This window comes from Chrysemys picta, chromosome 8 (genome assembly GCF_011386835.1).
Source record: "Chrysemys picta bellii isolate R12L10 chromosome 8, ASM1138683v2, whole genome shotgun sequence".
Taxonomy (NCBI): domain Eukaryota; kingdom Metazoa; phylum Chordata; order Testudines; family Emydidae; genus Chrysemys; species Chrysemys picta.
Window position 1 is genome coordinate 52240211 of NC_088798.1, and position 15478 is coordinate 52255688.

Sequence of the window (15478 nt, forward strand, 5' to 3'; positions counted from 1 at the left end):
CAGTTATTGCTAGTAACTGCTTGCAACAGATGATGCACAATACAACATGCATAGGAAAGTCAAATGTACTCACTGTAATATGTTGAAATGGATCTATACAAGACATTTTTGGTTCAGATCTTATATGCAGGTATCACAATCAGAGATCTTATTCTTTATGGATCCAATTTCACAATGGACAGACTTCAACGTGTTTCCAAAGTGGACCGTAATACCACAGCTCCTTTCATCACTGCATAATGAACAAAGACCCGTGGTTAAAAATAACATTTTCCTTCTAAAACATATTTTCTAATATAGCAGAGTAACCACCTAGATTGAAAACGGTTCCCAAAATTCAGACTTTTAATGAAGACCTGAATTTTGAGATAAGCTGAGGATATAAAGATTTCAATCCAGTATAATCTTGATTAGCCACGTTTCTCATGTGATTCCACCCACCTCAATGCAAGTGAATGTTTTGCTCAGCTGCGATTATCCAGAATGTCATGTATCAAAGTGTTTCTCATGTCCTTGCAGCCTTACAGATTAATGAAACAGTACAGTACAATTAGATATATCAGTTATGTACATTCATATACATATACTAAGTATAAATATTATTTAAGATACAGTTCAGTCATTTAGTTTTCTTAACGTTCGAATGCAAATTCTCAGTAGCTACTGTGTGTACATTTGGTTCCTTGTTAGAGGCCAGTTTTTGTTTTAGGCAGGTGCACAGGAGTGTGTGGAAAAAGGACATATGCAGGCCTTTCCTCCAGGGCTGGCTCTGGCTTTTTTGCTGCCCCAGGCAAAAAAGCCTCCGGCCGCCCCCCCCCTCCGCACGGCAGGGGAGGGCGCCGGGGGGAGTACGGCCGGAGCCCCAGGGGGAGGGCGGTGAGCCCCGGCCAGGGCTCTGCTCTACCCGGCGGCCGGGGGGAGGGCGCCAGGGGGGAGGGCAGCCGGAGTCCTGCCGGAGCCCTGGGAGGAGGGCAGAGTGCCTGGCCGGGGCTCCGCTCTCCCCGGCAGCCAGAGCGCTGCGGGGAGGGCGGCGAGCCCCGGCCGCGGCTCTGCTCTCCCCGGCAGCCAGAACGCCAGGGGGAGGGCAGAGTGCCTGGCCGGGGCTCCGCTCTCCCCGGCAGCCAGAGCGCTGCGGGGAGGGCGGTGAGCCCCGGCCGCGGCTCTGCTCTCCCCGGCAGCCAGAACGCCGGGGGGAGGGCAGAGTGCCCGGCCGTGGCCCCGCTCTCCCCGGTAGCCGGAGCACCACACCACGCCACCCCCATCCAGGTGCCGCCCCAAGCACAAGCTTGGTGAGCTGGTGCCTGGAGCCAGCCCTGCTTTCCTCGCACAGGGGGAAATGCCAAGCTGTGTCCTGCATGCACACTAGAAGGTACAAGTTGCCCCAAAAAGGGCAAAGCAAAGCTGGCCATTCAATGAGATGGCAAAGCATGCACACTCCCCTGGTGGTTCTGGATGCTCTGTGAGGCATCGTGCCTCCTGAGGAGGCGGGGCAGAAAAGGCAGGCAGTGGGGAGGAGCTGAAGAGCTAGCTTAGGAGGTAGCCAGGAGGACAATTGGATGTTTGCAGCACAAAGAATTCTGCAATTCTTTGGAGGTAATAAGTGGTTCCCATCAGGCTATTTTAATGCTTGCCAAAAGCAAAGGTGGTGCTAGAGGCTTCAGCTCAAATCACACATTCCCAAGGTCTTATATAACCACATCTAAAAAAAGAAAAGAAATAACCAAAAATTAATGGATCACTGCAGCTATTCAGCAGCTACCTTGGGTGGCACAATATTGCTCCTTTCAAGATTTCCATTGTAAGTATGAACTAGCAGCAACTGTTTTCATTGCAATTAGTGCAGAGCTCTACTCAAGTGAATAGGATGTCAATTGGGGCCATACAACCCTTCCCCCCTCCCCCCCCAAAAAAAATTCTTTATACAGAAGCACTGAGCCAAACAAAAAGAAGCTACTGTAATATTAATTTAGGAATTGCCATAGTTAGAGATTGCCAAAAGCCCTGAAGAATAAGAGTTTATATCCCTTCCAAAACTCTTGGTATACTTTAATACTTACTATAACAATTTTGGACATTTTTGTTGTTTATATAAACGTTAAATCCCTTCTTTATTCCTGTTAAACTCAATAACTTGTTGCAACAAGTTCTTCAATGCATTGTGTGAAAAATTAAGGCCATCTGAATCAGAAAGGCAGGGGTTAATGTAATTTCATTCATAGTTTTAATGCTGAGGCAGCTCAATTGCTGGGAGAGAGGAAAGAATAATCTCTCTGTAACTGAGAGGAAATATCTATTCATACTTAGTTTAATTCTAAGACCCCCCAATGCACAAATACATCTTTTCATATCCTTATTTTAATATGGACTAAATTAACTGCAGTAGAAAGATCATTCAATTCATTTTTTTCATCCAGATCAATCAAATTTGTCATGGTCACACAAGTGGGCAGAATTTAACTGAAGTAGCACCCACCTACATCAGCAACATGTGTGGCCCAGTGTTTCTGTCTAAGAGTCTGTTTATTTTTCCCTTGGGTCCTACCGAAAAGGAGCAGGAAAACACTCCACTGTCTTTTTAAATTAAGCCTCACTAAATTAGTTAAGGAAATGTTGTGAATTTCAAAGGAGCTCAGGAAGAACATAAAATAAAGGGTATTCAATAACTGTAACCAAAAGGAAGTTTAGGAGCTATAAAACAGGGAACTTGCGGCCTTCTGAGACAGCAGCCAACTACCAACAAGTTAACATGGGTCAGCAAAAAAAGACTGTACTAAAGTGAGGAAATTGGAATCAAGAAGCTGCTGTAAGTTTGAGACTTAAGAGAAGATTTTCAAAGGCACAGGCACCCATCTCCCATTGCCTTTCAATGAAAGCCAGGCACCCCTGTCTTTTATGCCTTTGAAAATCTCCCCATAACAATTTAGTCAAAAGCCTGGTCTACATTTGAAAGTTATACTGGAGTTACTAAGTTGATTCAGGGTGTAATTTTTTACCAATACAATCATACCAGTACCAACCTTAGTATGGGCACAGTTGTAGTGGTATAAAGGTATCTTATACTGGTATAGCTAGTCCCATTTGCCTACAGGAAAAGCTATATTAAAGGTGGAGCTGGTAGCGTCATATTATTGAGGTTGGTTTACACTTCCCATTATAAGACCCCGTTATCAATTATTTATAATTTGGCCAAACTAACTGTTCAGGGTGAAATTTTTCGTGCTGAGTGTCTGCCCCAGTCTGACTTGTTTTAGAAAAATGTCTGCCAAAACTGTTCAGTCATTTCTGAGAACGACGCTAGGAAACAATATGTAGTTTTGCCCCTGGTCAAAACTTGTGGCGACCTTTTCCTTGAAAAATCTCTAGTGCCCTCATGCTTTGGAGCAGAAATTTGAAGGTTAGAAAGGGATCACCTTTATCCCAGGGATGTGCATTTTGCTGTCCTCATGAAAATCCACTCAAATTTGGCTGATAAGCCTTTGAAAAACTGCTGTTTTCACATGCTCAATACATCCACTCTTCTTCTCTGATGGACCGCAACTTTGTTGTGGTGGAGAGGCTTGTGTGGGCTAAAGACCCTCAGAGCTACATCTGGAACTTTCATATGCCAGGTAGGGTCCCCCTTGGTGAGCACATCCGAGGCTAATCTGATTAACCACCACTGATTAACCAAATTTCACAAGACCCAGTGGTGGATCAGGCGCATATAGAAAACCTTTTAATACTCTGCGGCTGTGAAGGTGAATGAGGGCTGCAGCAGGAGGGAGACCCCGGTTGTCTTGAATCTCCTTACCACTGGGTCAGGGTTTTCCTCCTGTCAAGTCTTGTGTGGTCACCACCTGCGCACCGGTTTCTCCACGTTACAAGATTTCACGTGCCAAAGAGCTCACACCCGCACAAAGCCCTGCGGTGACAGATGAGTAGCAGTGAAGACAAGAGCAGTGATCTCTGGGAGTTTTTAGTCACAAATCTGCATGCAGGCAGCAGCCGTGTGACAGTCATCTTCTGCTTGAATGAGACAGAAGTGCATTTCAGCAGCAGCGACTGTGACTTAGCAGGCCTTTTTAGGATCCCCTCTGCTCACCCCAAATGGGGAGGGGGCTAGAAAAGGTGCTGTAAACATAGGCCATCTCACACTCTTCCGACTGGATGGCCACATCTAGTGGGATCACTCAACTCCGTGGCCGAAACATAAGATATAAGACAATGAATTTTGCCACCTGTAATGTCCCCACCCTATGGATTCTCAGCACAGTTAATGTCCAGAAAGAAGAACTGCCATAATTGCCAGCAAGCTGGCAAGACTCAACATTGACATTGAAGCTCTTAGTGAGACACACCGGGCTGATGAGGGCCAATTAAAAGAGGATGGAGGTGGCTACACCTTCTTTTCAAAAGGAAAGCCACCTGAAGAGAGATGCATTCACGGGATTGGCTTTGCCATCAAAAATAAAATCACCAGTCAGCTTTTGGAGCATCCCATGGGGATCAACGAGCATCTCATGACTCTTCGACTCAAGCTCAGCAACAACCAATATGCCATGGCTATCAGCACATATGGCCCAACACTCGATAACGAGGAAGACAAGGAACAGTTTTATGGCACTCTTGATGAAGTCCTCACAGCCACACTTAAGGTAAACAAACTTATCCTCCTGGGAGATTTCAATGCCAGAGTCAGATGGGACTCCCAACCCTGGAGCAGCAAAATAGGCAAAAAAGGGGTGGATAATGTAAACCCCAATGGTCTTCTCCTCAGCAAATGTGTGGAGCATGACCTGCTCATCACAAATACCATCTTTAGGCAGAGTAACAAATTTAAGACCACATGGAAACATCCTCTGTCCAAACAATGGCACCTTCCTGACTATGTCACAGTCAGAGCTCGAGATTACACCAATGTCCATATAACAAGAGCCATGAGAGGTATAGATCACTGTTGGACAGATCGTCGATTAGTAAGATCAGTCATCTGCAGCTTGCTCCACCACACCGCAAACACCCAAAGACTAAGAGAAATCACTATAACATCAAAGCGCTTCAGGATCAAGCCAGCTGCCAGATGTTCCAGCAATACCTGTCTGAGAAACTCTCTAACTTGCCTGTTAATGTCATGGACATTCAAGAGCACTGGGATCAACTTAAAAATACCATTCACTGAATGTATTGTGCTGAAATGATAGGACATTCCATTCATCAGCACCAAGACCGGTTTGAGAAAAACAACGAGGAAATCCTAGCATTAATTCAGCAGAAAAGAATTGCATTCTGTAACTGGCAAAATGATTCCTCAAAGCAACAAAAACATGAAGCTTATCACCTGCTCAAAGCTGAAGTCCAAAGGAGGCTACGTGACATCAGAAATAAGTGGTGTCAAGAGAAGGCCTCTGATATCCAGAATTTAATAGACCAGGATGACATAAGAAGCTTATTTCACACACAAAAAAGCTATATATGGGCCAATCACTGAAGGCCCAACTCCTTTATGTTCCCAGGATGGCTCCACCCTTCTCAAGGACAATACGGCCATTAAACAACGCTGGAAGGAGCACTTTAGAGCCTACTAAATCGCCCAGTCTTTGAAGACACCAACAAGTCTATTTCACAAGGCTCAACAATGAAACACCTTGCTGATCCCCCATCTTCTGAGGAAGTCCGGCTTGTCATCACCCAGACAAAAACCATCACAAGGCACCAGGCCCAGATGGCATTCCAGCTGAGGTTTTTAAAGCTAGAGGAACACTGCTCCAGAATAAACTTTACCAACTTCGACAAAATCTGGACTTGTGAAGAAATTCCACCTTATTGTATTGTAACAACATTGTTACAATAGTCAAGAAAGGGGGCAAATCTTTGTGCGGAAACTACAGAGGTATTGCTCTCCTCTCCATCACAGGGAAAATCCTTGCCCAGATCCTACTAAACCACCTTCTCCCTCTTGCAGAATCACACTGAATCACAGTGTGGCTTCAGGCCATCCCAAGGCACAACTGACATGATCTTTGTGGGACAACAGACTCAGGAGAAGTGCAGAGAGCAACACCAGGAACTGTTCATGGCATTCATCAATCTAACCAAGGCCTTTGACTCTATCAATCGTGATGCCCTATGGGAGATGCTGTGTAGGTTTCCATCATCAGACTACTCCATGATGGGATAATTGCCACCATTCAGTGCAACAACTCAGAGACCGAACCATTCATCATTCGCACTGGTGTCAAGCGGGGCTATGTCACTGCTCCAACACTCTTCTCCTTTACCATGCTGTGATCCTGATTCTCATCTGTGAGTGCCTCCCCTGATGGAATCGGGATTGAGTATCATATGGATGGCGAACTCCTCAATCTCCGACGTCTCCAAACAAACTCTAAGATCACGAGAATTGGCATCACGGACTTTCAGTATGCAGATGACTGCATCATTCTCGCACACTCAGAGGCTGACCTACAAAGTACCCTAAATCTTTTTGCAGATGCCTATCACAGCCTCTGACTCTCTCTCAACATCGGGAAAACCAAGGTACTCTACCACCCCTCACCTGCACAAACTACTCTTCGTACTCCACATATCACCATCAGTGGAGAACCCCTGGAAAATGTGGACCATTTTCCATACCATGGCAGCCATCTCTCCTAAACAGCCAGCATTGACACAGAAATTGAATACAGGATCCGCTGTGCCAGCACATCCTTTGGACGACTACTCAAACGAGTCTTCAATTATAGGGATCTAGAAATAGGTACCAAGATCTTGGTTTACAAGGCAGTTGTCATCCCCACTCTTCTCTATGGGCGTGAGACCTGGGTAACCTATAGATGACATCTCAAGCGGCTGGAGTGGTTCCAGCAGCACTGCCTCAGGAGGATTCTCAGGATCCGCTGGGAAGATTGACCCACTAACATCAGCGTTCTCTCTGCAGCCAATATTAGCAGTATAGAGGTGCAGGTCATGAAACACCAACTCTGCTGGGCTGGCCACTGTGTACGTATGCCTGACACTCCCTTCCCGACGCAAGTACTCTTCTCGCAGTTAAGTCAGGGGAGAAGGGCTCACAGAGGGCAGTGGACGTGCTTCAAAGACATACTGAAAGTACACCTTAAAAAGGGAGGCATCAACCCAACAAACTGAGAAGACTCGACGCAGAACAGAACACAGTGGCGCCACACCGTACACCAAGCCACAGCTCACTTTGAGGAGAACAGATGTGCTCATGAGACCAAGAAGCGACAAAGGAGGAAAGAAAGGGCACAACAGTCCAGCCAACAACTATGTCTCCTCCAAGATTACACTGGTCACTTCTGTGAGAAAATCTGCAGGGCACAAATTGGGCTCCTCAGCCACTTAAAAACTCATCAATGAACCCCCCTTGGCAGACATCAGCCTCACATCGAGGGATATCCAAAGACATTCACTCTCACTAAGATGCTTTATACAGACACCCCCCACACACACACACACACACAAAATAAATTAAGGTTGCAAAGTCGAGCACTCAAAAGTTAAGAAATGCCAGAATTAAGGTTTCCTGTGCAGCCTTAATTGAGCGGTGCTGTGTTTATGCATTATGATTCAGACTTTAATTACACGATCACATACTATTTTTCCCCACAAGATTCCTGCCTCAGTGCACAGCACTGACTCAAAATTTCAGACTGCCTCTGTTTTTGACAGACTGCTGCCAAAAGAAACAGTAGATGTAATACAATCATGATCTAAAGTTGTTATGACAGCACAGTCTACTTTAGAGAAAAGTAATTTTAAGTTCACCTAAATTGAATCTGTGAATTAGTGTATTTGAATGATCATTACAATTGCTATTATATTCATCTATATGACACACTACATGAAGGGATATTTGCTTAGATTTTAAATTCAATTAAGATTATCAAACTGATTAATCATAAAATCATAGGACTGGAAGCAACCTTGCGAGGTCATCTAGTCCAGTCCCCTGCTCTCATGGCAGGACTAAGTATTATCTAAGAATCCCTGACAGGTGTTTGTCTAACCTGCTCTTAAAAATCTCCAATGATAGAGATTCCACAACCTCCCTAGTCAATTTATTCCAGTGCTTAACCACCCTGACAATTAGGAAGTTTTTCCTAATGTTCAACCTAAACCTCCCTGGCTGCAATTTAAGCCCATTGCTTCTTGTCCTACCCTCAGAGGTTAAGAACAATAATTTTTCTCCCTCCTCCTTGTAACAACCTTTTCTGTACTTGAAAATTGTCACGTTCCCTCTCAGTCTTCTCTTTTGCAGACTAAACAAGCCCATTTTTTTTTTAATCTTCCCTCATAGGTCATGTTTTCTAGACCTTTAATCATTTTTGTTGCTCTTCTCCGGACTTTCTCCAATTTGTCCACATCTTTCATGAAATGTGGTGCCCAGAACTGAACACAATACTCCAGTTGAGGCCTAATCAGCCTGGAGTAGAGCGGAAGAATTACTTCTCATGTCTTGCTTAAAACACTCCTGTTAATACATCCCAGAATGATGTTCGCTTTTTTTGCAATAGTGTTACACTGTTGACATATATTTAGCTTGTGGTCCACTATGACCCCCAGATCCCTTTCCGCAGTACTCCTTCCTAGGCAGTCATTTCCCATTTTGTGTGTATGCAACTGATTGTTCCTTCCTAAGTGGAGTACTTTGCATTTGTCCTTATTGAATTTCATCTTAGTGTTCACTCTTTGCTGATTTATTGGCATTAATAAAGTAGATCCTATTTTACTAGTCACATTGAATATTCTCTTGAAGGATCATAAGTTAGTTTTATCATTTAATGCAGAGAAACAGTCTTCTGATCAACACTATATTCATTCGCATATCAAATATACTCTTGCCACGCCATGTACCTCTTAACATTAGGTTCCCAATTCAAATTCAGCTGAGGTCAGTGGAAGGTAGAAATTTGTTATCTGATGACTGTATGGGGATTTATGTGAAAAGCATTTTGTGACCTCAGTACAGTTCACAGGGACTGTGTGTATGCACCGCACCTAGCCCAATGGGACCTCTAAGCCTTATCATTCATACATAATGTTTTCTCCTTTGTTCTTTCCATCATCACAAAAAGTGATACCTTGCCAAGTAGTGGGAAGAATGAGTTGGGAATGGTAGAGGAGAAGCCCAGTGCCTGTGCCCCATTTCTTGGGAAATGATTTAGGGTGGAGTATGAGAGAGAAGATGATGCAGCGAGAGTAGCTGCAGAGGAAGTTTTGTGGTCGGGGAAGTAGGCATCAGTGAGTACCACAGGCTGGCGATGGTGAGAGATAAAATCATGGATGATGGTGATATTTTTGGCAGATGAAGCAGGCAAAGGGAAGTGGAGAAAAAAGGGCAGGTATAAGATTTCAAGGGGAGGTTTTAATCGGGGCAGAGCTAGTGATGAGGACAGGTGCTGGGGCTGAGAATGAACGGATGGCCTGAGTTGGGGCAGACGTCAATGGTGTATAAAAGCTGAAGCGTGTAGGGGGAGGTAATCAGACCAATGATCCACAGACAGCTCTCTGGTATCTTTTATAAAACCCTACTTTACAGTACCCTCCCGTGAAACAGTAGACAATACTTGATGAGTCAGAGGAAGTCAATAATCCTATAAAATACCTAATCAGTTGCGCAGTGTTGAATATAGAGGGAAAATATTTCTTCCCAAACTCTGCAAGGAATTAATTTATACCCTGAAGCATGAGGTTAAAGTTACCATAGGTTTGTCTGCATAACTTTCCCCTTTTTCAGACAAGTATTGTGTTTGTCCTGGTGACTGGACATCATAAGTACAGTCTTGAAATAAGTTAATTGGCACAGCTCTTCATGTTTTAGCTTATAATTCCAGTGCTTATGCAAAGAGTTTTAGCAAGAGGAAATGTTCATCATATGGGGTGTGACATTGCAAAGGTCCTGTGAAGGCCTGTGACAAAAGCACATTATAATACATAATTATGCTGCATGCCAAATTTGGGAGAAGTTAGACAAATGGATTGCAATAATCATTGATATATTATTATTGCACTGAGTATTTATATATAACGAAGAATACATTCAGAGACCCATGATGCCAACAGAACAAGTAAAGCGCCTCCATGGAAGGAAGATTTCATGGAGTTCTCACATACAAGTTAAATTTTTTTCAGTGTTGTATTTTTTACATTTATTCAACTTATTTATCTAAATCCACAGAAATAACAAAACTAGCTCCAAGGCAAAATGTTCAAATGAAAGATTCCGAAAGTATTTAAAAGTGGAGAAGATCATTGTCTAACTACAATGGAATCTGGACCAGTGGAATGATATTTAGCTGGCAGAGATTCTAAAAACATCTAGGGGGAAACCCAAAGAAAAGTAGTCTCCACAGTGTACTGTGGGACTCCCTGAAGGTTTACATGAGATACACAATCATTTATTTTTGCCATCAATAAAAGCCCTCCAAAAAAAATCAAAAAGAAGAACTTGAAAAACCTAAAACGGAGTCAATGGAAAAAAGGAAGTGTTTGGGGATCGCCCCAGCAATGACAATTATATCACAACAATTGTTATCCACATTTTTACTAGATAATTTTATTTCAAGCAAAGAGTGAGATGGGCTCTTTGCAGTACAAGCATTTTTGCAGTACAAGCGGGATAAAGGTAAGAAAAATGGTTGCACCAATTGTGTTAGCTGGAAGCCCAATCAGTAATTCCAGCAATAATTACAGCCTCTTTTTTTTTTTTTTTTTTTTAAGACTAATTAATTTGATGAGGACACAGCGGCAAAATGAGGACAGGCACAAGCATGGAATTAGGGGGCAGGCCACAACTTTTATTAAATGTTAAAGGGGGGGGGTACCCACCCATCACCTATACTTCTCTACATCAGGCATTTAATTGGTTCCATTGCAGAGCTCCTTACCATATAACCCATAACTGGCGCCAAGGTTACAGGGCTCCTTACCATATACCCCATAATGTGGGTTAGGTGTTCCTCAGCCCTCTGAGTCCTAGCACTCTCCTCCTCCCCATGAGGAAGACAGAGGGTGCACAGGTTGGGCTCAGCTCACTATTACCACATGGTCTGACCTCAGCCTGTAAAGGCCACAAGATCTCTCTCTTTCACATGAGCCCAAGGCCTTTTACCTCTGCGAACTGTTCATTCTCTTGTCTCAACTGCACTGAACACCAGCCACAAGTTGCGATGAATAAACACCTTCACCCCAGTTCCTCAGTTAAGGTACTGGGGTGAAGGTGAAGCATGTTCCTACTCAACCCACTGTGGCTTGACGGCGCTGCAAGGATGGCAAAAAACTCCATGGTCCTCTGCCAATTGGCCTGTGGGAGAAAAAAAAATCCTTCCTGACCCTCTAAACAGGTGATCAGCTAGACCGGCTGCATCTATCAGACCAGGTTCCCATTCCTAGTTTGGGTGGGTAGGATGGGCTGCTGAAACAGAGCTGATAGAGCTTCCACAAGGCCCCAGCACAGGGCTAAATCCTGGGAGCTGGGGAATGCTGGCCAATCAGCATCTATCTCCCTCAGTGGGCCAATGGGTGCTAAAGACTCCCAGGGAGAAGAGCTACCTGTTGTCCCTTAGCAAGTGTCTCCCTCCCTTACTACTGTGACTGTCCCCCTTTCACTGATGGCCCCCTCAAGTTCCCCTCTGCCCATTGATGTGGGTGGGTGGAATTTGTAGGGTTTTCATTTTGGGGAGCTCAGCGTGGATAGAGCTCCATTTTAAGACCCAGGGTGCTGCAGACACACAGCCCCTCTGAAAACTGAGCCTTAAGTGTCTCAGACTGGGCACTCCAAAATGAAGGCACTTAAAGCCAGTGGCTCATTTTGAAAATTTTGACTGCACTGACAAACACCAAATCAATACATGAAAAATATAAAAGATTATGAAACAACATATAGCTCTAGGTTCCCCATATGAACAAGTGGGATACATTTGTTTGGGGAGGGGGGTTGCATATCCCTTTAAAAAATATTAATGGAAAACATACAATAAGAGTTTGCCCCTGGTGTCTTTGGCCAGATATTCTACTTCAGGTACTGTGTGCCGTGTTTTGGCAGCTGCCCTGTTCTCTGCAATTTCAGAAAGAATGCATATAACCACTAAAGCTGCTATGGCTAGTGCAGTGCAGGAGACTGAAATCTCCAGGCAACTCATTTAAAAAGCCTTAGAAGTAATTTGTACAGCACTTTATAGGATGGTCTTCCGGCTAGAGCAATGGACTTGGACTCAGGACATCTAGCTTTAGTTCCTGGGTCTGCCACAGGTTTCCTGTGTGACCACATGCAAGTCACTCCAGCTCTCTGTACCTCAGTTCTCCATCTGTAAAATGGGGGAATACTTACCATCTCCCACCCTTTTTCTTGTCTATTTAGGTTATAAGCTCTTTGGGGCAGTGACTGTCTCTTACTATATGTCTGAATAGTATCTAGCGCAATGGGCTTCAGTCTCAAGTGCAATCTTTCAGCACAGCACTATTGTAAACAATAAACAATAAGTGCTATTTAAAATGCTAAGAACTAATATTAGTGGGTTCTGTACAATTAAAAAACTTAGTGAGTCATGCTCAAGACTTACCACCCATTTAAACCAAACATGTAAATGTTTCAGTTAAACATCTTCAGTTCAATGAATTAGGCTCTAGAACAAGTTACACAAATTCTAGAGCTTTCCAGATTTGTGGGTACATCTAAGGATGCATCAAAGCATCCTATAGCATGTGTTCTGCTGTGTTTTCACCACAGCCAAGTTGAACCAAGGACTGTGGTCACAGGATACATCATCTTTCACTCAGAACTGTAGCTGAACAAGACTCAGTATTAGCATGACTATTGTAGTTTGGGTTTATTTGAGCTTTTAGACACAATTGGTGATAAAGGGTATATCTATGCTACTTCCTTTGGCCTTCAGTTTAAGAACATGAAATCATGACAAATTCTTTTTGGGGGGGGGAAGTGTTTGTGAACCCTCAAAGTAATTCATTACAACTTTCTAGTAAAATAGGTGTTAATTAAGGTATTGCTGAAATCTTTAGCATCCTATTTAAACAAAACTAATAAAGTACTATTGCAATATTTTATTATATACATCTAATTCATGGCAAGAGGTTAAATAATGCACATTTGATTATTTCCCCTACAATATTTATAAAAAAATAGATTTTGGGGGGCAAGATGGAAAACGGTGCATTTAATGCTTAGGAAAGATTTCTCATTCACAGAACAAGACACGGAAGCATTCTATTTATACACAGAAATTTCTCTACCCAGCACCATCAGTGTGCTAATAGATATGCAAACTCTAGACACAAAAAAATAGTTCCTTCTCCATATCCATTTAATCATTGGCTTCTCTGTTGAGTTGGTTCTGCAAGGGGCAGAGAGAGTTATGTGACACTGGCAGGCCAGGAGCCAGCTTATACCAAAGCCCCCTAGCCCTCATTGAACATTGACAAATGAATAGCTGGAAACCAGTCTGACTCATCTGTGTTAGCATTATTAAAATAGACGTTAAATTTATATGAATGTGTTGAGTGTTTGGACTTTATGAAATGCATGCACGAATTTCACTTATAAAATCTGTATATCATGTTATAAGGTAATATTCAAGTGTTTGCTTTGTAACTATAAAAGAGTTTGCTAGAACACTCTAAACCCCCATAGCCAGGAGAGAAGCATTACCAAATGTGAAATACTAGTTTACCACAAGAGGTGTCATCTCCTGCCCAATAAAAGGCCTATAGACACCCGACGAACTATTTTGTTCACTAACGTTCCACAAGACTGTGTTGATTGCTCCCACACGCCCACGAAGAGGGGATGTTGATTGCTCCCACACGCCCACGAAGAGGGGATGTGCACAAACCCTCATCCCATCACAGTTTGAACTCTGGGAGAAGGAAATGTAAATCCCTACCAGAAATAACTATCACTATGCTGCCTGGAGTTTGGAGAGGGCAATATTTCTAAGCTTAAACAAGGGATCCCCAAGTTGCTTAGCTTAATGGACATATAGAACTTACACATTACAGCAGCATCTATTACCCTACCTTTTCAAACCTAAGATTGTAACTAATTTGTGAGTGTGTATTTACCTGCTTTAACCTTGTAAATAACCTATTTCTCCTTCCTACTTAGTAAATCTAACTGGTTTATTACAGGATTGGCTACAAGCATGGTCTTTGGTGAGCGATCTAAGGTACAATTAACCTGGGGTAGGTGACTGGTCCTTTGGGACTGGGAGTAACTTGAATATAGTTGTGATTTTTGTTGTAAGTAACCGTCTATCACGAAGGCAAGACTGCGTGGGTGCAAGATAGACTGGAGTGCCCAAGGCAACTGTCTGTGACTCCAGGTTAAGGGTGTTATAGTGCTTGAGGAGTTCACATGTGATACTTGGTTGGTGAAATCTAATTATAGAACACACAGCCATTTGGGGTTTGTGTCCTGGTTTGTAACAGTCTGCCTTGAGATTGGCACCCACGTTTGTGAGCCACTCCAGACAGCTTGATAATGGACCCTTGTCTAGTGAGGTCTAAGACCCTGATCCTTCACTCTGCCCCAGATAGGCACAAACGTCCACTTGCATGGAACTCAACCTCATTTCACACAGGGCAAACGACAAGCTGAGCAACAGAGGAGAACTTTCAATCCAAAATGTGAACCTTTACAAAACAGCTTTTTGCGCTATTTGATTGTTCTGGTAGCCCAGGGTCATATCAGTATAGTACAGAATATATTAATCGGTTTTGATATTCTGTATCTATTCAATTTAAATAAGTAAAGGAGACCCTGCTATGCTTGACAGACAAAGCCAAATCTGAAGACTCCCATCTCCCCCAAAATCTTCTCTCCTTGCCAGCAGGGATAAGCAGCACTGTCCTCCTGTCTCCTACCGGGGCAGGTATGGAGGTATTTTGCTAACTGGGGGAGGGATAGCTCAGTGGTTTGAGCATTGGCCTGCTAAACCCAGGATTGTGAGTTCAATCCTTGAGGGGGCCACTTAGTGATCTGGGGCAAAATCGGTACTTGGTTCTACTAGTGAAGGCAGGGGGCTGGGCTGGACTTGACTTGATGACCTTGCAAGGTCCCTTCAGGTTCTATGAGATAGTTCTATCTCCATATATTATTAAATAGCATGTGACTGCTTGCCTGCTGTTACAAGGGTGTATTTCTGCTCCTCTATGCCTCCCGCTACCTCTGCTTCTGAGTCCTCTACCCAGCGAATAGTTCCAGTGACTAAATCTGTTATTGCTCAAAGCTTCTCCAGGCGGTGGTATTTACATTAATTTTCTCTGTTATGCGGCTGCCCTTAGAATTCTGAACAACAGCAGTAAAAACTCCGAACCGCAGCAATGGCACTAGTGTGGTCTCTCTTCAGATTTAGGAAAACAGCACTGCATCAATTCACACTTTCATTCATGTTTGAAAGATTATCTTCACAGCCAGAAAATTAGCAACACAGTCAGACCCTCAGGGGTGTAAATCAGCATAGCT

At 43.5% G+C, this 15478-nt stretch overlaps 1 protein-coding gene across 6 annotated transcripts in view; it reads right to left on the minus strand.

The window, feature by feature from the left end:
* PLA2G4A (phospholipase A2 group IVA) overlaps nucleotides 1–15478 on the minus strand; it is a 151864-nt gene that overhangs the window by 120228 nt on the left and 16158 nt on the right. For 3 of the 6 annotated variants that reach the window (XM_065554451.1, XM_065554453.1, XM_065554455.1), the window contains exons 2-3: nucleotides 442–520; nucleotides 74–232 (exon numbers count right to left, since the gene is read on the minus strand). In XM_065554451.1, the coding sequence (XP_065410523.1) occupies nucleotides 74–106 (33 nt within the window). In that variant the 5' untranslated portion in view covers nucleotides 107–232; nucleotides 442–520. The remainder of the gene's footprint in view (nucleotides 1–73; nucleotides 233–441; nucleotides 521–15478) is intronic. The other 3 variants (XM_065554454.1, XM_065554450.1, XM_065554452.1) reach the window with 1 other exon arrangement.